At 38.0% G+C, this 17,874-nt stretch overlaps 3 protein-coding genes across 3 annotated transcripts; 2 read left to right on the top strand and 1 right to left on the bottom strand.

Annotated features, from left to right (window-relative positions):
* The first annotated feature begins 775 nt into the window (after window positions 1–775).
* On the top strand, window positions 776–8,774 carry LOC113679202 (uncharacterized). The gene is made up of 11 exons (XM_027196153.2): window positions 776–1,075; window positions 1,222–1,347; window positions 1,858–1,926; window positions 2,574–2,820; window positions 3,947–4,080; window positions 5,796–6,006; window positions 6,301–6,646; window positions 7,006–7,129; window positions 7,489–7,710; window positions 8,009–8,113; window positions 8,508–8,774. The coding sequence occupies exons 1-11, from the start codon at window positions 782–784 to the stop codon at window positions 8,568–8,570; spliced, it is 1,941 nt and encodes a 646-aa protein (XP_027051954.2). The 5' UTR covers window positions 776–781; the 3' UTR covers window positions 8,571–8,774.
* A 1,060-nt stretch (window positions 8,775–9,834) lies between these two features.
* Window positions 9,835–12,090, bottom strand: LOC113679188 (uncharacterized). The gene is made up of 3 exons (XM_027196139.2): window positions 11,642–12,090; window positions 10,974–11,108; window positions 9,835–10,084 (listed from the first exon to the last, which is right to left on the bottom strand). Exons 1-3 carry the CDS (start codon window positions 11,891–11,893, stop codon window positions 9,962–9,964), a joined length of 510 nt encoding a protein of 169 aa, XP_027051940.2. The 5' UTR covers window positions 11,894–12,090; the 3' UTR covers window positions 9,835–9,961.
* A 3,216-nt stretch (window positions 12,091–15,306) lies between these two features.
* Window positions 15,307–17,168, top strand: LOC113679192 (uncharacterized). Its single transcript, XM_027196142.2, has 3 exons — window positions 15,307–15,610; window positions 15,928–16,068; window positions 16,919–17,168. The coding sequence occupies exons 1-3, from the start codon at window positions 15,371–15,373 to the stop codon at window positions 17,033–17,035; spliced, it is 498 nt and encodes a 165-aa protein (XP_027051943.2). The 5' UTR covers window positions 15,307–15,370; the 3' UTR covers window positions 17,036–17,168.
* The last annotated feature ends 706 nt before the right edge of the window (window positions 17,169–17,874 follow it).

A 17,874-nucleotide genomic window follows, 5' to 3' on the forward strand; every position in this document is an offset into this window, starting at 1 on the left:
TCAATTTTGGCCGGCTGCAGAAAACATTAGAAGTAACCGTTGTCGCCTAGAGTATGCCAAGAAATATCAAAAAGTTCATCGGAATCAACAAAAATAGGGAAATGGAAAACACAAGACTTTTCGTACACAAAGCTTATTTAATCACAGATTTCATGTTTATTTACAATTTTGTTTTGAGTTTTACCCCACGGGTTAGACGGTTTTCAAGCACCGCGACTTGCTCACTTCTGTGGTTGTTTTTTTTAACTCTCGTAAGACAACTTGTTACTGACATCCTGAAAACGCGTTCTTAAATGTGTTCGAACGTGCGCAGACGTTTGACCACCGTGTGTTGTTCATGACTGGTTTTTTTTGTATCTTATTGCATAATTTTGGGAGCAACTTCCCAAGACATTTATTTTTGTACTACGCCGCATGATAATGTAATTTTTCCCAATAAAGCACATTAGCATTCAAGCTTCATAGTGCGTGTTGAAAATCACATTCTAGTCGATCAAACGGATTGTCATACTGTTAGAATAAGGCTTTTTCTAATGAGGCTAAAAAAAAATGGTTCGAGAATTGTTTTTTTTAGTACTTACACAATGAAGCAAAACTTTTACTGTTAAACTATTTTTCTTGTCTTTATACTTCTATTTAATTAATTTACTTTGAAGAGTGAGCTGTCCACTTCGGACAAGAGTGACATAATCCGCGTTCCTGCTTGGGTAAGGGGTAAGTTTAAACTTTGGCCCATTCCCCTTAGGTTGCGTACGAGAATCGTCCCCATTTGCTGCACGAAATGCATTATGGGACTATGGCGACCAATATGGCGACCAAAGCAGGTGAGGAAATTGTCTCTGATGGAGATCCTAACCAGGTTGTTCCGCCCAATGATGCAAAACAAGAAGTCTCAGAAGGTAAAGAACAGAATCCTTATGGTGACTTTGCAAGTGCCGAACCGCCTGAGCTGATTCAGCCCGGTCCACCAGAAACGCGGATGAAGAGAGTCGATCCACGACATCAATGGATCAACACAGATAAAGCAATACCTTACTTATGTAAACTATGTGACTACACTGCAGACTGTTCGGAGGTTGGTGAAACTTGCTCTTGATTGGTTTCAATGCCGTACAATTCGCTCAATGCATTTGATGATAATCTCTTGTGCAGTCCACTTTCAATATCCGCAAAGTCTAGACAAAATGTCTGTTTTCAGTTCAATTTTCTCGTTTATTACAGGCTTACCAGTATCATTGCATGAGTCCACGACACATAAAGCGTGCAATTGAAGAATTTAATATCAAGATTCCAAAGAGACTGGAGGAGAAAGAGGAAAAAAAGCCCCCTCCTCAGTACAATTGTCAGGTAAAGATCTGTCCGGTTTATTGTCAATTAGCCCTTAAGTCATGTCGCTCGAACTCGTGTCACCTGCAACCAGAGTCATGTCGTCCTAAGTTTTTAGTCACCTCGAAAGTTTTGGAATTAGGTCATATTTACAGTGAACTTTCACTATTGAAAGTTTTGTAATGTAAGTTAATACAAAGGGTTGTTCAATCAATCAGTACCTTTACTGCTTTCTATAAATATACCATGTTGATGTTTTTACTTGTGATAAAAATTGGGTGACATGTCTTAGGATTTTGAGCAACTTGACAAAAACTTTGGGTCACATGACTCTGGTTTCAGGTGACATGACTTTGGGCAAAAGGACTTTCAGGTGCATTTGTGACTCTTCTTCATACAAACTCCTTTCATTTCACCTTTGAATTCTGATAGGTTTCTTATGATACTTTCTTTGGCAGCTAATGCCTGCGTGTGCCAAACAGGGGAATTTTACTGCTATGGGTGTAAGACTTTACTTCTCTTTTTTAACAGGTGTGTTTAGTAACATGCAATAGTGACTCTGCTTGGAATGCTCACCTGATTGGTCAAAAACACAGAAAGGTAAGTAGAAGTATAAAAATGCCGAACAGTATATACAGTAACTTACACTGTTGAGGGTTCAGAATCTATGCTAGATGCATAGCATAATCTATGCATAGATGTTTTTTTAAAAAAAGGCAATTAAGGTCAATGTGTATCATTTGGGTCGTACAGTTAGATGCTGATTTTGTTTACCTTGGGGACAAAGGAAATTGGTTTCACATGGGAGGGAAAGCCAAATTAGGAATAAAATATCCTTTAAATCACCAAGACTTTTAAACTTCTGAATCTCGTGTATATTAAGTGGCATCTGGCAAAATTTCCTAATCACTTCGTATGGTTTTCCTGGCTATGTGTGTCATCAAAAAAACGAGTGGCAGCTTAATAAAGAGAAGGATAAGGAAGTAAACTGTAATTTGAGGTGATTCTGCTAAATTGTTAAAGGTACTGACTTGTGTATGTTGCAGCGAGAAGACAAGTGTGATGTTTTTGCTGTTGAAACCAAAGAAAGTGATAAATGTCTTAAGATTTTGATAGGCATTTGGCAGCTTTAGTCACAAGCAAGATGTTTGCATTAGCAAGATGTTCCCACACTAAAAGCTGACTGTGTTGTATCTTTTCTTTAGTGGCAAGTTTACTTAGTTGTGTATTTTATACTTTGCTATCAGGCTCTCGAGAAACAAGGAGCTGAGAAAGCACAGCAAAAAGCCCAGGAGAGAGGTTTCATGAACACAGCAATGAACACAGGATTCAATAGGGGTGGCAGAGGAGGGGGTGGTCCTGTCAGAGGAGGGGCATATCTGCCTGGTCATTCACGCAAACCTTATGAAAAGCCAGTGCATGCTGTGCAGCAGCCCAGCCTGAGTGGTCCAATAGGAGCTAAAGACTTTGCTACATACCCTGAGCCACTTATTGGTAAGTGATCTGCAATGATTGGAGTTCGTATTTTACTTCTAAATCATGGCAGGAGTTTGTTAGCTGAATGCAGACTCCATATCACACTTGATGCTTTGATATGTGCACTGTACCTGCCTAGTACCTCTCCATGTTTACTTGCTCTTGGCGTTTATGTTCTACTTAACAGAGCAAGATGCAGCTGATCAATGGGATATCAAAAACAAACATCATGTATTTAGTATTTGAATGGAAATCATTTGTTTGACATAAGTGATTTAGCAGACATGTCTGTTTAAATGAGGATTACAGAGTGGGCAGTTGTGTTATGTTAGCCCTTTAAACCCTATGATGAACTGCATCTAATTTCTCCTAACAGTAATACTAATGAATCTTTCATTACCATCATAAGAGCAGAGGAAATGATCACCAACCTAACAAGCCTTAACTATTAAATTCTCTGTGGGTTATTTGGTGAATCAGAATCCATGGAGAATATGGATTCTGATGTTAGGGTTTAAAGGGCTAAAATTCAGGGTACTAATGAAGCTCAGATGGCACCAACAAAAAATGATGAAACATACTTAGGTGTTTGTCTCCTATGTTTGTGCCTTTTAAGAGGAATTTTTATGTGTCAAAAATTTCCTTTTTTTGGCAGCATTAGTACCTTGACTTACAGCATACATGTTAAATGTATTTTGTGACTAGGCTGTATTTCAGAAGTCCAAGGGAGTAGGAACCCTGATTACTTCAACCTCGACATTTAAACTTGCTTCTCAGTTGTTCTGTGCATAGTAAGATCTGGATTGATGGTTCTAGGGAAATCCAAGTATCAATATTTCACAGGTCAGATGGAGAGGCAAATTAAGTGGAGGGGTGTTTCCAATGGCTTGTTATGCACAAGTCACATGTAGATAACTAGCACATTTTTCAATCATTTACACCAACCACATGGTTCAGGTGTTACATGTACATGTAAACCTGGGCATTAGAGGGAGGAGACAAATGAGTATCTAACTCAAACTGCCACATTACATAGTAACAAACTGCAGTGGATATCATGGGTGAAAATATTCAGCTATGGTTTATTAGGAAGTTTATTTTCACCTGTTTTACAATTTGGCGTGTTGTGCCACTTGTTCTGTAGGCCTGGAGTATGTTACAGAAATCCAGGTTATAGGACAGAGTCCAAGATATCACTGTGAACTATGTGACTCCAAATTTGATCACAACTTGAAGTTCCCACATCTTGTTGGAAGCAAACATCGTTTCAATGTACTGGTGAGTAAGGAAAGACTGCTGAGATTGTAGAATGGAAACCTTTTAGGCCTAAAACATGATATTAGCATTATGTTTTTCTCAGCATGCAAAGTGTATGTAATTGCAAGCATTTTTTTTAGTTTTCTTTGCTGATTTTTGCATCCCAATCCAAGAACAGCAGTAAAAATATTTCTTTTACTGGTTTTGTTCTTCCATGAAGTGGGCATGCATTGTCAATGTTATGGTATGAATTATCTTGTAGTTGAAATTTTTTCCAACCAGTTCAATATTTATTTTCCCTCTCAGTCATTATATGACAGAGAATACAAGATAATGGAAAATGAAAACCAAACTGGTTGAAAAATTTAAAGCTAAAACTATTTGAATTACTTGTAGCCCAACACATATTCCTGTTCATTTACAGTTTGTCTCTATCATTAAAAAAGCAAGGAAAACAAAACAAAACAAAAAACAGAATATCATATGTTTGTCACTCAACAAGCAATGAACCAGCATAAAGGCAAAGTTCCTCTTTGCCCAGTATTTTTCTCCTTATTCTCAAAGGCTTTCATGAAGAAATACTTTGCATGTTAATTGTCTTAGGATAAAAGTTTTCTTTTCAATCTCAGAGGTACAGTATGCAAGGGACTGTTCTGTATAAATCTGTGCAGCATATTTCAGAGCAGGGATTGAAAGACTGTATTTTACAGTAGTTTAAAATGTATCTTATGGTTTGCAAAGCTTTTTTCAGTTGGTTTCTCTTGCCCTAAACAATTATGAAACCAATGAGAAAGCTGCACATTTTCTTGATGAAGCTGCTGTCCAGCAAAACAAACAATTAATTTGATATTGGTAAAACAAGCATGTAAAGTTGTTTTGAGCCTTTTTAAGGCATGCCAGTAGGGATAAAGTTGGTGGAAAAGGGAAATGCCGTCTCTTTTCTTCTTGTTCCATCGCCTGCCTGTCATCATGTTTCAACTTCCATCTCTCACAACACTTAATAATTAACAATAATTTATTCCCCAAAGTGGAGGCAAATATCCCGATTTTTGACTGACACTAAGGAAAATAATTGTTAGTATATAGCACCCAGATACCAGAAATTAGTTTGTTTCTTTAAATATACCAAAAAACAACTCTTAACACGTGATCTTGTCTCATCAGCTGCTCAAAGGTGAATAGCACTTCCAAACTTCCAAACTTGCCAATCAGCGCATGCAAAAAGCACTATTAACTTGTGTGATGTATACTAGTACAGAGTAGCATCCAAATGAGAGGTTGCTATTTGCTTGACAATCAGAACAATCCTTGACCATTTTTCATTGAAGAACATTTTTGTACAGAAACAGTTGAAGACAACAATTTTCCTGTTTTAGGCTAAAAGCAAGCATGTGTACTTTCATTACAGGAAAGCTTTTAGCTTCCTATCTTAGTAGTTCCCAATCTAAAATGATCAAGCAAATGAGAAAGATAAGACACAAGTATCTCTTCAAACTTTATTTGTTTGAGGTGCTGTTATTATTGGTTTGATGCATCTGTTGACTTTGTCTTCAACAGTAAAAAAAATGCAAATAGAATCTAGTCAAAACACGCAACTTGTAACTGCAGCAGTGATGGCTTCTCTAGAATTTGTGTCTGAGGGATTATGTATGAGTTTATATAAGAGGTGTTAACTTGATACACACAACTTGAAAGAAACCTGAGTTAAATTAAGTTATTTACTCCTTCTTTACTAGAAAGAGAAGGTCCCAGATGTAGCTCAGAGTATCCGTGCGGGTGTCCAAAAGCGATCAGAACTGTCCAGCAAACTGCTTGAAGAAGCACACAAACTAGAGATGATGCTAGGTCGTCAACAAGTGAAAACTCGAGTTGAAAAGAGCCCTTTCAATGTCATCAACAACCAAGTCGCCAACAACCAAACAGTTACACACCAAATGGGTAGAGGAGGTAAAGAGACTCTCATATCAACAAAAATTGATACAAAACTTCTTTCAACGTACAATTGTAGCCAATAATCTTTTTTTGTATATTTGACAGTTTTGAGAGCTGTCAGCCATCTTTCTCAAAAACAGAAACTGCCAACTGTTTTTATTATGATAGACTCTCTAGTTGATATAGGATGAACTTATTTGTAATTAAATGTTTCTGTAAACTTGAAACTATTATCACTTTTATGTCAGTCAGATAGTTTCTTAGAAATCTTGATGAAGTATAAAAGAAAGAATATTCCTCAAATTTTAGCAAAGCAGCCATGGCAAAGTGCAAGAGGCAGAGGTCATGGTAATATGAGGGGTGGACAAGGAGCACAGGGAGGTTCCTTTGCTGGCCGAGGGCAGGCAACTATGCGAGGAGGAAGAGGTGGGCAGCAAGGAAATCCTCACAATTACAACCAGCAACAGCCTACAGCATCAAATCGCGGTGGAAGGGGTAGAACAAGAGTGTCCCCAGGTGGGAAAAGGCAGAATCAGTCCTGGGGTCAGAATTACCCTTATTATGAGAGTCAAACCAACCAGACATTCCCTGCTGGATCATATGGTGAAAGTGATGATGTTAGTATAGAATGGAACAGTGGAAGACATGGAGAAGGGTATGAACATGTTCATTTGACAGTGGCTTATTTTCAAAAAAAACAAAAACAATCTGAAATGACTGTTCAGTCATTCAAAATGGAATGTGATAAATGATGCGATATTACACAACCCATATTCTATTGCTGGTACCTCATGTGGTGTCATCATGTTATGTGAGGTAGTCTTGCGTATGACATGTGATGTCATGGTTGCACTTTTGGAGACAACTCTTGATATAACTATTTGATGTATTTTGGCAACACTATCTGGTCTCTTCTCTAGTATTTGTTATCATGATGTTTTGTAACATGCTAATATTGCACCCTTTTTTACCTGTTCTCATAGTTGTCATGTTTTGTTTATCATGTCAAAACAGGAATCCAATGCTACCCCCAGAGGCATTCAAACCCAGATCTCCACTTAGACTGGCACAGTACAATGACAATAGTGACGACTTTTATGACAGTTACTATGGAAACAACAGTGGCTCAAATTATGAGGTAAATTAAATTGGCTTCTAAATAAAGCTAAAGTAGGACAAGGCAATAAATCAAATGACAAAAACATATAACTAAATAGATCATTATAAGTAACAAGCTTAGAAAAAAGGACAAAGTTTGTAAGTGTGAATTAACCCTTGACACCCTAACATCAGTATGCAAGTTCTTCATACTGTTCTCTATACATTCCTTGTGATACAAGGAGAATTTGTCTGACAATCGGGAGCTCCTTCAATTCATAATAATTTCCTTTATTCTCATGACTGTAATGTTTGATTAAGGTTGATACTGTAAGGAGAAATTAGATGTTTATCACTCTTTTGGCTCTTAAGCTTAATTTTGCTTCTTTTTTTTTTCAGTTTAATAGTCCCTATTCTAATCAAACCACAAGTGATCAAAGGTCTGACCCATATGGGCAGATGCCCAGTGCTAACGAACAAAGGTTTCACCCATGTGGACACGCACCCACTACTGCCGCAGGAGGTGTGACTAGTGGCAGTAGCAGTGGTGCTGGAAGTGTTAGCAGTAGAGATCGTGCTCCAAATAACATGAGCCTTCTCCAAGGAGCAATTGAAGATTTGGTGAGTAGTATGAAACAGATACATTTGTATGTGCTCAGTAATGAGACACATGTACATGAAACTCCAAGTGGGTTGTTTCCCTGGTGGTCAATGTTGAGACGCATTGTGTCATTGGAAACGTAAGAAATGTACAATGCAGCTAGTGGAATGTGCGCATCGTTGATTTTCTGGCTAGCTGGTTAGTTGGCTGGCTAGCTGGCTGGCTAGCTGGCTGGCTAGCTGGCTGGCTAGCTGGCTGGCTACAATGTAGCAGCTCCATATCTGACTGACAGACTGACTGACCATGCTTTCTTTTAAGGGAAAACTTGTGACCAGCGAGGAAGATGCATCAATGGCCCTACATGTGTCTAATGCCCTTACACAGGCCTTACTACAGTTTCGCATGAACAACTTACCAAAAGAGGTAATTACCTGTCTCTACTATAATGTAGAATCTTTGTACTTAAATTTTTTTATTTTGGTGTAAATTGTGTTTTCAGTTATCTGACGTGCTCACAGCGAAAGGGAGAGATCCCTAAGTGACTTTGGAGGCAAAAATCAGCTGTTTTGAAACTTGTGCGCGCCGTTATTTTTGGATTGTGTGATTTTCCAAGGTTACTCATGCTATCTTTACTAGTTAACCTGTGAACTAAATAAATGCCAACCACATGAGGGTTGAGATCCAAATAAGCCATAGAGGGAAATTAAAAAAAAAAACAGAGAGATTGTTGTTTGATTCCAGTATTTCTTTCTATTAAGTGCTTGTTTTCGATTTGAACTTTCCTTTATTAACACGTTTACTACTTTGTTGTCTCTAGAGTCTCGGTGACAGCAACACAACAGGAGCAGTTGGTGCCGCATCCACAAACCCTGGGACTTGAATCCACTCGTGTTAAAGGACTTTAGAACTGTTGAACGCTGTAACTAATTGATTATTTGGCACTCGTATATTTCACGTGTACTTCAGTGTAAATAATAAACGCCATAAGTTATTAAGAAGAAGAGATAAATTTAGCAAGGTGACATTTAAAATTAAAATTACTTAACTAATAGTCGTTAATAAAAGTCAGTCTAATTTAAATGTACATTGCTGGTTTTTGTTGGTTTAGGCTGAATGTAACACATTGACGTTGAAGGGGGCAAGTTTCTAAAGAAACTGTGGTGCTGCGTCGGTGGGAGAGTATAGCAGGTAATTTAGTGTTAACAACTGAGTTGAAAACGTAAATTGGCCACCGTAAAGAGTAAAAAAGCTGACGTTTCGAACGCTAGCCCTTCGTCTATCGCTCTGACGAAGGGCTAACGCTCGAAACGTCAGCTATTTTTACCCTTTACGGTGGCTAATTTACATTTTCAACTCAGTTGTTAACACTAAATTACATTGATGTTTTCATGATTTTGATCCTAGCTAGTTTTAATTTATCCCTTTTTCTGGGTCATGTACACAGTCAGCTAGGTGACCTAAAGCACGCAAAAGACCTTAACAAGCGTGTGCTGGATATTCGCCTGAAAAACTCGGACGTGGGTATGTTGATGTCGCACTGTGTTACAATAACCAAATTCGTGTACACAATTTGCAAGGTGACCTAACGAAATCAAACGGGATGGGCGCTTGAACAAAGATCCGACAGACCGTGTGACTAGGAAGTTGTTTAAAAACATGTTAACCTGGAAGCAAAGCGGATATCTATCAGAGGTCGTCAACAATAAGATCAGATCACGACGCAAACTGTGGCCTCCATACGAGGAAGTAACCATAAAAACTTTACTCTTTTGATTATACTGCCTTAATACACCTTTTAGATAACAATCGCGCGCCCGTATCGAGCCGCCATGTTTGTTTTGCTTGTTGACAAGTGTTGACATAGTAAAGCTCGCGCTATGTTCGCGTCTAGGTCTCGTGCGATGAAAAAAATATCGACGGAGTTCAGTCTCTGCTGCGGAGATGTCTAAGCGACAGCGTAACAACAAATCATTTGATGGAAAGTGACAGGAAATTGCTGACTGAAATTAAAAATTATGAAAGTGATCATCGTCCCCTTACCCCTTTAAAGTTGTTCTGGATTGTCCTGCATATTGGAAAAAGCAGAGCAGGTTGTCATAGCGCTTTGAACACGGGTACAAGAACAAGTAGAACAGACCAGAGAATTATTACAATCAGGCTCTTTAATGTTACAAAGGTATACACATGACAACTTGATATCGTTTTAAAGCTACTGGTAGTTTTTCGGTCTAACGATTAATTCCTTTTTTCCCATCCCTTGGATAAAATGAGTTATGCGTCAATTTTGTCACCAAGTTTTTTCAGACATTCTCCAAATCGCACGAAACAACACAGCTTCTCTTCGCAGGTCTCGCTTCCCAGCATACAACACGGGATAACTGGCAGGCATCTCTTCTGCAGAGATGAAAAGAAAACCCAAAGAAAACTATAAAATTAGCTTACTTTTCCTCTCAGTGGTTGATGAACTACATTGTGAACTTTTTGACAATGAAAACAGAAGTCGTTACGTGAAGAATGATGGTAATAAAGACGTAGGATGTCATGGTTTATATACAAAGAAGTATTGCTAGCTGGACATTATTTGTGCACTCCATCTTTGCCAGGAATTGGAATCTCTGAAGAAAAATGTCTTTTTTCTAGACAAATAAATGATGAAGAGCGAGGAGTAGGTAGGTTGGTAGGTAAGAAGGTATCGTTTAGCATAAAATTTTGCGAGTTTGATTTTTGTGAATATCCCTCGATACGAAAGTAAGTTATCGCATTAAAGAAAATTTAAGTCCCGCAAAATAAACTGAATCATCGCAAAAATCATTTCCTTCAGTTAAATCAAAACTCCACGTGCAAATCAAATGTCAATTGGCGTTCTTTGTATTTGGAATCAGTTGAAATATCCATCTACGAACCGTCTATTTTACAACTCCCCTCTGTATAGCCCAACAATTAAGACATCAAAATATTACGTTCTTTTGTTGTTGAAGTTCGGCAGCTTGAACTAAAACTCAGGGAGGTTCGTCAGCTCAGCAAGAATTTCGTTCACAGTAAGGGAAGGTGGAGAAGGTCGCTTAGTAAGTAAGGTAAATAGGGCAGGTAGATAGGGAGGGGAGGGAGGGAGGTAAGTAAGGTAAATAGGGCAGGTAGATAGGGAGGGGAGGGAGGGAGGTAAGTAAGGTAAATAGGGCAGGTAGATAGGGAGGGGAGGGAGGGAGGTAAGTAGGGTAAATAGGGCAGGTAGATAGGGAGGGGAGGGAGGAAGGGAGGTAAGTAAGCGATATTAAGTACCCACCACAATAGGAGGTGGATTAAATTTAATCCCTGTTTCTTTTAGACAACATCCAGTCAGCTTGATACACTTCAGATGTTCACAAGCATCTTCTTTAGCTTTATGGTGACAGATCAGTGCTTGAGCCAAACACTTTTTCTATTGAAAAGAGAAAAACAAAGGTAAAGCAGTTTGTGTTGAAATATTAGCATTTTTCTCATAAATTTACGTTCAGAGTTTGGGTTACCCTGTGGGAATGAATGGATAGTCTTGAAAAATCTGAACTAGGGCCTAAAAAAAACTTCGTTCAATTTTAAACTCCACTGTTTGGTCCTATTTTTCAAAGAAAAAAAATAAAAATAAAACCCTTGGAGACAAGGCATTTACTCTTTAAATTTAGTTGGAAATGTGCACGAAATGGAGATGAGTTCTTGTTTATGTAAAAATTTCCATGATGATATGATGAGTTACTCAAGCATGATATGGAAGAAGGCGCCGCAAACGAAATCTGTCTTAAGACTTTGAGTTTATTCATGTTGGCTTCTGTAAGAATCTGTCAGAAACAAGATAAATTTTCATCGCAAAAAATTCACCTGTAACATTTGTTATTTTTAGCGTACGCACTGGTCAACAGGCAAGAGAAAAGCCAGCAAAAAGTAGATTTCAATTTTGTTAAATACGCAGTTACTTACTATGGGCAGTGGGAAAGATGGCTTGAAAGATGGCTTGAAAGATGGCTTGAAAGATGGTTCGAAGGATGGTTTGAAGGATGGTTTAAAGCTGAGTCCAGGATCTTGCAGTTTCAAGATGCCGCGAACTTTTCTGACCATCTCATGATCTTCCCTCTCAAGATAATTTAGAATTGCATGTGGATGGTACTCCATCTCCGCCTGAGCATACAAGGCCAGTGCCGAGAGAAACAGCAAAGCAACTATTGCCTTCATGTCTATTCGTCTCCTGTGTGCTCTGGAAAACACGATGTGCACAGACCAACGCGTGTTTGTTTATATACAGCACAGAAAACCATGAGACCGCACTGCACACGCTTCGTGGGACAAATGCATTTGATTTTACTGTTGAAACAGCTTTGAGGGACTTTACCCTTATCTCTTTTTGTTTGGACGGAAACAAAAGAGGAATCAAACCTTTTGTAATAAGTAATATAATTTCAACATCTAATTCTTTCTTTTGTTCCCCTCTTTTGTGTCATCAGCCTTTCTGAGGAACTGATTGTTTCATTTACTTTTCTCTTGATCACTTTTGGTTCTTGACAATTAAAACGTTTCTGTTAGCAAGGCTTTGGTGGAGTAACTATTTTTAAAGCAGGAGTATGCAAGTAAAGATTAAATGGAAGAAATTCTAAGACTTCCTCTAGGCCATAGATATGTCAGTCAGTTAGTTAGTGTACATGTCGTAAAATCTTTATTTAAAGACCTGTTCTCACACAATTATATTGTGGTGGGGGGGGGGGGAGGGGAGGCAGGGAGGGGGTTTAGAAAGGTTTATATCCTGAAAGTAGACTTATAAAGGAAAGGGCTTTTGAACGAAATAAAGGAAGAATTTTGGAACAGGCTAAACAATGTTTTACATTTCATTCCACAATATAAGCTATAATAAAAACTGTACATTTAACCTAACCCAAAGTGATAATAAACTAGTGATCCACAATTTTCGGTTGGACGTTCCGGAGAATTGCTGTTCTTTTTGCTTCTGACCAGAATTTCCGTTTTCTATTGAGTTAAATGGTAAGCATCCCAAGATTAGACTCGAGTTGTAGTTAACGAGGTCAATAACTACACAACAGGGGTAGATAATTCCATACATCGACCGGGGAGAAAATAACAGGTCTGTTGAAGGTCAAGTAACCCATCTGTATCATTCGAAAGAGACTTCGCCATGAGTGATGAAACTTTTCCCCGCTTAGAAATATGTGTAATTTTCTTTGATTCCTTTTGAACTTTTTCAAATAAGGAGCTTTTTTCGTCGGTATCTGTGGAACAATTTCTGATCTTGTCTCCTAATATTTTTCTCTCAATCAGATATACTACGTAGTAGAATCTGTCTACAAAATGTTTCCCTCTATCAGTATTATGCTATCAAAAGGTTGGAATTTTGTCTGAACAGAGAGTGTGGGATATTTGTGGTAAAGGCGTCTAGGGACATGCCAGGTTGTTGCCATCTATGATTAAATATACAGTACACTATAACTGTTACAGTACACTATAGCTGTCACAGTACACTATGATTGTTTCCCTGAGATAGAGATAAAACGTTTGATATAAGATCAGTTTGGCAGATGTATGGGTAAATTAAATCCTACTTTAAGATGGGAACGTACAAAGCTGCCTGATGCCCGGCCGGATTATCAGGAGATCTTTAATTAATCTCGGTATCCTTTGCTGTTCACTAATATGCTCTTTTGTTTCATGTTGGCTTACAATTTGCAGTTGACTAACAAAACAATTAATGAAGTTTGTATTAGTCTGAGTAGATCTCAATTCTTTTCTTTGTTTCACGCTGGTCAAATTTCATTTTCTTAGTTTCGTGTTTACGTAACATCATTTCTGGACAATAGAGAAAATTATTTTAAGGAAGATACGAGTAGTAAAAATTTTTACCTACCTAACAGCATGATTTTGATTGAGAAAAATATCAAAATTCCAAACAAAATTGAAACCTGATTTGCTAAAATTTTCCAAGCAATTTTACTGAGTAGCTTTTCTCTTTACACAACACCACAGATTACAGAGGTGAAAAGATGTCATCGGAGGAACATTTCGAAAACTCAGCCGCCTCGTTAGGAGCAGTTTGCTGTTGTTAAACACAACAATAATATAAGCAACTATCTTTACCAAGATTTCCTTGCCATGGTTTCCACGTGTTTCATTGTACTCTTTTGTTGTACCACAGGTGGTAATTAAGACATAATCTGCAACAAAAAAAGTCTTACACGTTTCTAAATTGCCGAGCTTCACCTGAGACCTCCAAAACTGCGGTAAGATATAATTGAGATGTCAAGATTTATCTTTCAGCAAAGTTTAAAAAAAAGCTGTGGTGTAAGTTCAAAGCCACCATAATTTATCACTAGTTTCAGGCAGCTCTGAACCTATAATTTTATACTTTCCAAAAAGACGCTACAGAAAGATGAACAAACGTTTGAAGTTGTTCTTCGGTAGTATGTTAATAAAATGGACGATTTCATCGAGGCTTTGAGCTCTTCTATTCTTTTTTACTCCAAGCTTTCGCCGATCTACGGCATCGTCAGGTCATGAAGGTACTCTGACCGAGTTAAAGGCACATAAAGCTGAAATTAAGGAATGTTTCCAAAAGAAGTGGAGGATCTGGAGGTCCAGTGCGCCCTCGGACCTGCGGGGTTTTCTTTTGGTGCTACTTGTCCGAAACCTAATATCTGCAACCAAAAGATTGCGTATTACCACTCAATTTGAAGTATCTAAAATATACTTGTTTTGACATATCTCTCAGCTTCTTTTTTTTGTATTTTGTGTTTTTTGCTATAAGTTGGACACCCGCCGCTGTAAAGATTATGAGTTTTTATGAAAATCTTGTATGTAAAAGAAATACTCGCAAATTGTTGAGGGCTACTGAAGTCGGTATTTTCTGATACCAAGTTTTAAAGAACGAATCAAAAAACTGTGGTCGTCTCGATCTACGTTTCATTTTGAGCTTCCTCAAGATAACTAAGTGCCTCTCAGGATGCATTTAAAAATCTGCTTTAGTTCGTCAAGATGTCTTTCAGGGGTTTTAATATCTTTTTTCTATAAGCGGCTGTGGTTGGTGTGATAGGCAGCTGTACTCCGAATAGGGGCCGTTGGGCGAAACCCAAACACGAGAATGCCTACTTGCAGGCTAAGTAGACGGCGGTAAGGGGTCCTACCGTCGACAATAGACTGCCCTAGACCAGCTTTTACAGAAACTCATGCATTTCAGCTGTGACTGAAACAAACACACTCAACTTCACCAAGATTTTCTCACCGTCGTCGTCAAAGAAGTTTTGACATTTTCTTTTATTAAAGCCAACTGAACTTTGCAGGAAAGGAAAGGAGGCCATTTTTCAACTTTCAAAATGCATTTTCATAACAGTGGGTGTCATTAAGGGCCTTTTAAGTTAAAAAAAATGATCTTTATTGATAAGAGTGATACTGACTTTTCCCGGCCTTCAAACATCTAAAGAAGTGCTATTGTTCAGCGGGATCTTTTCCATCGAAACACACCTAATGAAGTTGAAAGTGCGCTTAACGAGGTTATCACAGGATAAACAAAGCTGTGTAAGCCGATGATTAATATGGCATTAGCTTTTGTTTCTGAAAACCTTCAAAGTTGGTGAGGTGTGTGGGATTCTATATAAGGCACGTTCGTTTTACCAATGATACAGTGTCAAGTGCACACATCTTGGAGCCAAAATGAAGATTTCTGCAACTCTCTTGCTTCTCGGTGCCTTTGTCGCATATGTGTCGGCCTTTGAGATGCCCTTTCACAAGGCTGTGTTCAAATTCCTAGATGAGCGACATGATGAAAGAATGGCACAGGTTGTGAGAGACTTTGGATTACCAGAGGACACTTTGGTGTTTAATGATATCAATGCCACCAACGCTACAGCACCTGCCAAACCCGTCAAACCAGAGGGACTCCCACCATTTATTGTAAGTTGAAGCAATACCCCTTACGGCTTACTTTTTTGTATTTGTTCTCAGATTACCAAAATTTCGTGAAAAGTCAGTTATTGTGCTTGTGTGCATATCACAATTTTTAATTCTGCCAAGTTGGCAATTAGATTGGGTATTTTATTTATATAACCTCTTTTTTCTTAAATCATCATGGCTTGAGCAATACATTTATTGGCTTTGAAGAATTATTTTCTCATCTTCACCCTGAGTAATCGACAAAACACAATCGCCTTCCTTTGGAAAATGGTCGTCAAATACTCGTCTAAAGATCATTTTGTTGTTGCTAATTACAGATAGCATGCGTGGGTAAGGCACAAGTCTGCTGGAAGGTTGCGGGTCATGACGAATGTAAAAAGCTCGGATGCATCGACAACTTTTTTAAGTGTATAAAAGAAAACCATCCCACTCCGCTGCCAGAGCTTTCCCCACTAGAGGTAAAGCAGCTCAGTATTATACCAACGTCACAGCTATGATTTTCTCTTTTATTTCTTTAATTTGTGCAACACCCAGGTCTGATTAATATGTAACTTCTACCCATGATATCCATATATTATCCAACAATTAGGTGATAAGAATATTCAAACTCATCAAGGAAAAGTTCTTATCTTGATCCAACACCAAATTCTCAATACTAATTTACAAGGAAATGTGTAGCAGCTAGAAGGGAGAATTAACAATCAGATCTTAGGAGTAAAAGGGTGAAAGCAGATAAACTCTTTGAAACCTTCCAACTGGGCCACGCAACTTTTTTTGTGATGCATTTTTAGTAACTGTCATTCAAGGCGTAAGCTTGGCTTGCAATTCTGCAAATTTTAAATTTTTGACGCAAAACACACATCTGCGATTTACCTTTAAAAAATCTTAAGTAAAACATCATACACACAGAAGCAGTTTACTTTAAAGGATGATGATTCCAACGGCACACCAATTTACCATTGCAGAAATATGTATATACATATACATACATAGGGAGGGTTTTCCTTTTCCCCTTTTTCTTCGCCAGTTACATTGCAATAACTTTTCCTGCTCCATTTTGTTTTTATCTGCCCTCGCTTTCCTTTATTCACGTTAGCAGTTGCAACGTACTTTCTATTAAAGATTTTTCCAATGATCTTACCAGAGCTAGGAAAACAAATGTGGCATCGATAGTAAAATATTTCAGACCTGACCTGCTATTTAAGCACTGTCCAATTAATACTTAGTTATGATCATGAACTCTTTTCCCTTTGAATACTATGATTTGTCTGTATTAACTAATCACATTTGCGTTTGTTTCCCCTGCAGAAAGGCTGCTTACTTTTGCTTCACATATGCAGAAAAGGTTCTCCTTCTTGTGCTGGTGAATTGTGCTGCTTCATTCGTATTAAGAAGTGCTTCGAATTAGCAAAGGGAAAGGAGTAACTCCTGGAGTAAATATGTTACATTGTTACCATGACAACTAGTAGAAAGATATCGATTTTCAATCAGGCTCAATTTTCTTTTATATTATCAAAGTGTGTAGTTTAGTTGTGATGAATAAAACGCATATACGGAATTTTGTATTATTTATTTTACTTATACTCTCCCTTTTCTTAAAAAAAAAAAGCCAACAAGTGCACGCTTCTTTCCAACCTTAACTATAATTAAACCTTACATATAGATAAACGAATTAATTGCAATACTGGCACGACGACAGGAAGCACTCTAAATAGGCCAATATTTCGACGAGTACTTCTATTCCTCGTTAGGGATGATGCTATACCGCATTTCCTCAAATCCGGGCGCTTAAGTGAAATTTCAGCTAAAAGGAACCGGGGGTGGGGGTGGGGGTGGGGGTGGCGGTGCTTATTTGAAAGAAGGTCCTTAATCAAAGGGGTTCTTATAAATTTTTTTCTTTTAATGAAATGTAACTTCAATTTGGCTAAAACTTAAATAGAAAGACAAAAACTAAAACAATTATCCACGTAGAAGTAAATTCGATATTTTAAATATCTTAAATTTGTCTAAGCGAGGGGAAAGGATTTATTCGCTCAAAAAGACGACAGGGAATAAGCCAAGAAGTATAACGTCAATGCAACTGAAACTTAAAAAGTGAAGTATGTGTATAGCGCTGACAGCTTTTAGCCTGTTGGGTCCATTTCAATTGAGCTGTCATTCCTCATCAACTGCTTTCTTAAAACGCATCCCAATAACTTTGTTACCGTGGAAATTACAGATTGTTTATTTGTGCCTGAGAAGTTAACGGCATTTACCAAGAGCGC

This window comes from Pocillopora damicornis, chromosome 2, assembly GCF_964200805.1.
Source record: "Pocillopora damicornis chromosome 2, jaPocDami1.2, whole genome shotgun sequence".
Lineage (NCBI taxonomy): Eukaryota > Metazoa > Cnidaria > Anthozoa > Scleractinia > Pocilloporidae > Pocillopora > Pocillopora damicornis.

What these genes read in the sequence shown, in the direction of transcription:
- LOC113679188 (XM_027196139.2), bottom strand. Translation starts at nt 11,893, where the DNA reads ATGAAGGCAATAGTTGCTTTGCTGTTTCTCTCGGCACTGGCCTTGTAT. An exon ending in CATCTTTCCCACTGCCCATA is followed by an intron (nt 11,109 to 11,641) that starts GTAAGTAACTGC and finishes TCTTTTCAATAG; the next exon opens with AAAAAGTGTTTGGCTCAAGC. An exon ending in TTAATCCACCTCCTATTGTG is followed by an intron (nt 10,085 to 10,973) that starts GTGGGTACTTAA and finishes TCATCTCTGCAG; the next exon opens with AAGAGATGCCTGCCAGTTAT.
- LOC113679202 (XM_027196153.2), top strand. Translation starts at nt 782, where the DNA reads ATGCATTATGGGACTATGGCGACCAATATGGCGACCAAAGCAGGTGAG. An exon ending in ACACTGCAGACTGTTCGGAG is followed by an intron (nt 1,076 to 1,221) that starts GTTGGTGAAACT and finishes CGTTTATTACAG; the next exon opens with GCTTACCAGTATCATTGCAT. An exon ending in AACATCGTTTCAATGTACTG is followed by an intron (nt 4,081 to 5,795) that starts GTGAGTAAGGAA and finishes CTTCTTTACTAG; the next exon opens with AAAGAGAAGGTCCCAGATGT.
- LOC113679192 (XM_027196142.2), top strand. Translation starts at nt 15,371, where the DNA reads ATGAAGATTTCTGCAACTCTCTTGCTTCTCGGTGCCTTTGTCGCATAT. An exon ending in AGGGACTCCCACCATTTATT is followed by an intron (nt 15,611 to 15,927) that starts GTAAGTTGAAGC and finishes TGCTAATTACAG; the next exon opens with ATAGCATGCGTGGGTAAGGC. An exon ending in CAGAGCTTTCCCCACTAGAG is followed by an intron (nt 16,069 to 16,918) that starts GTAAAGCAGCTC and finishes TTTCCCCTGCAG; the next exon opens with AAAGGCTGCTTACTTTTGCT.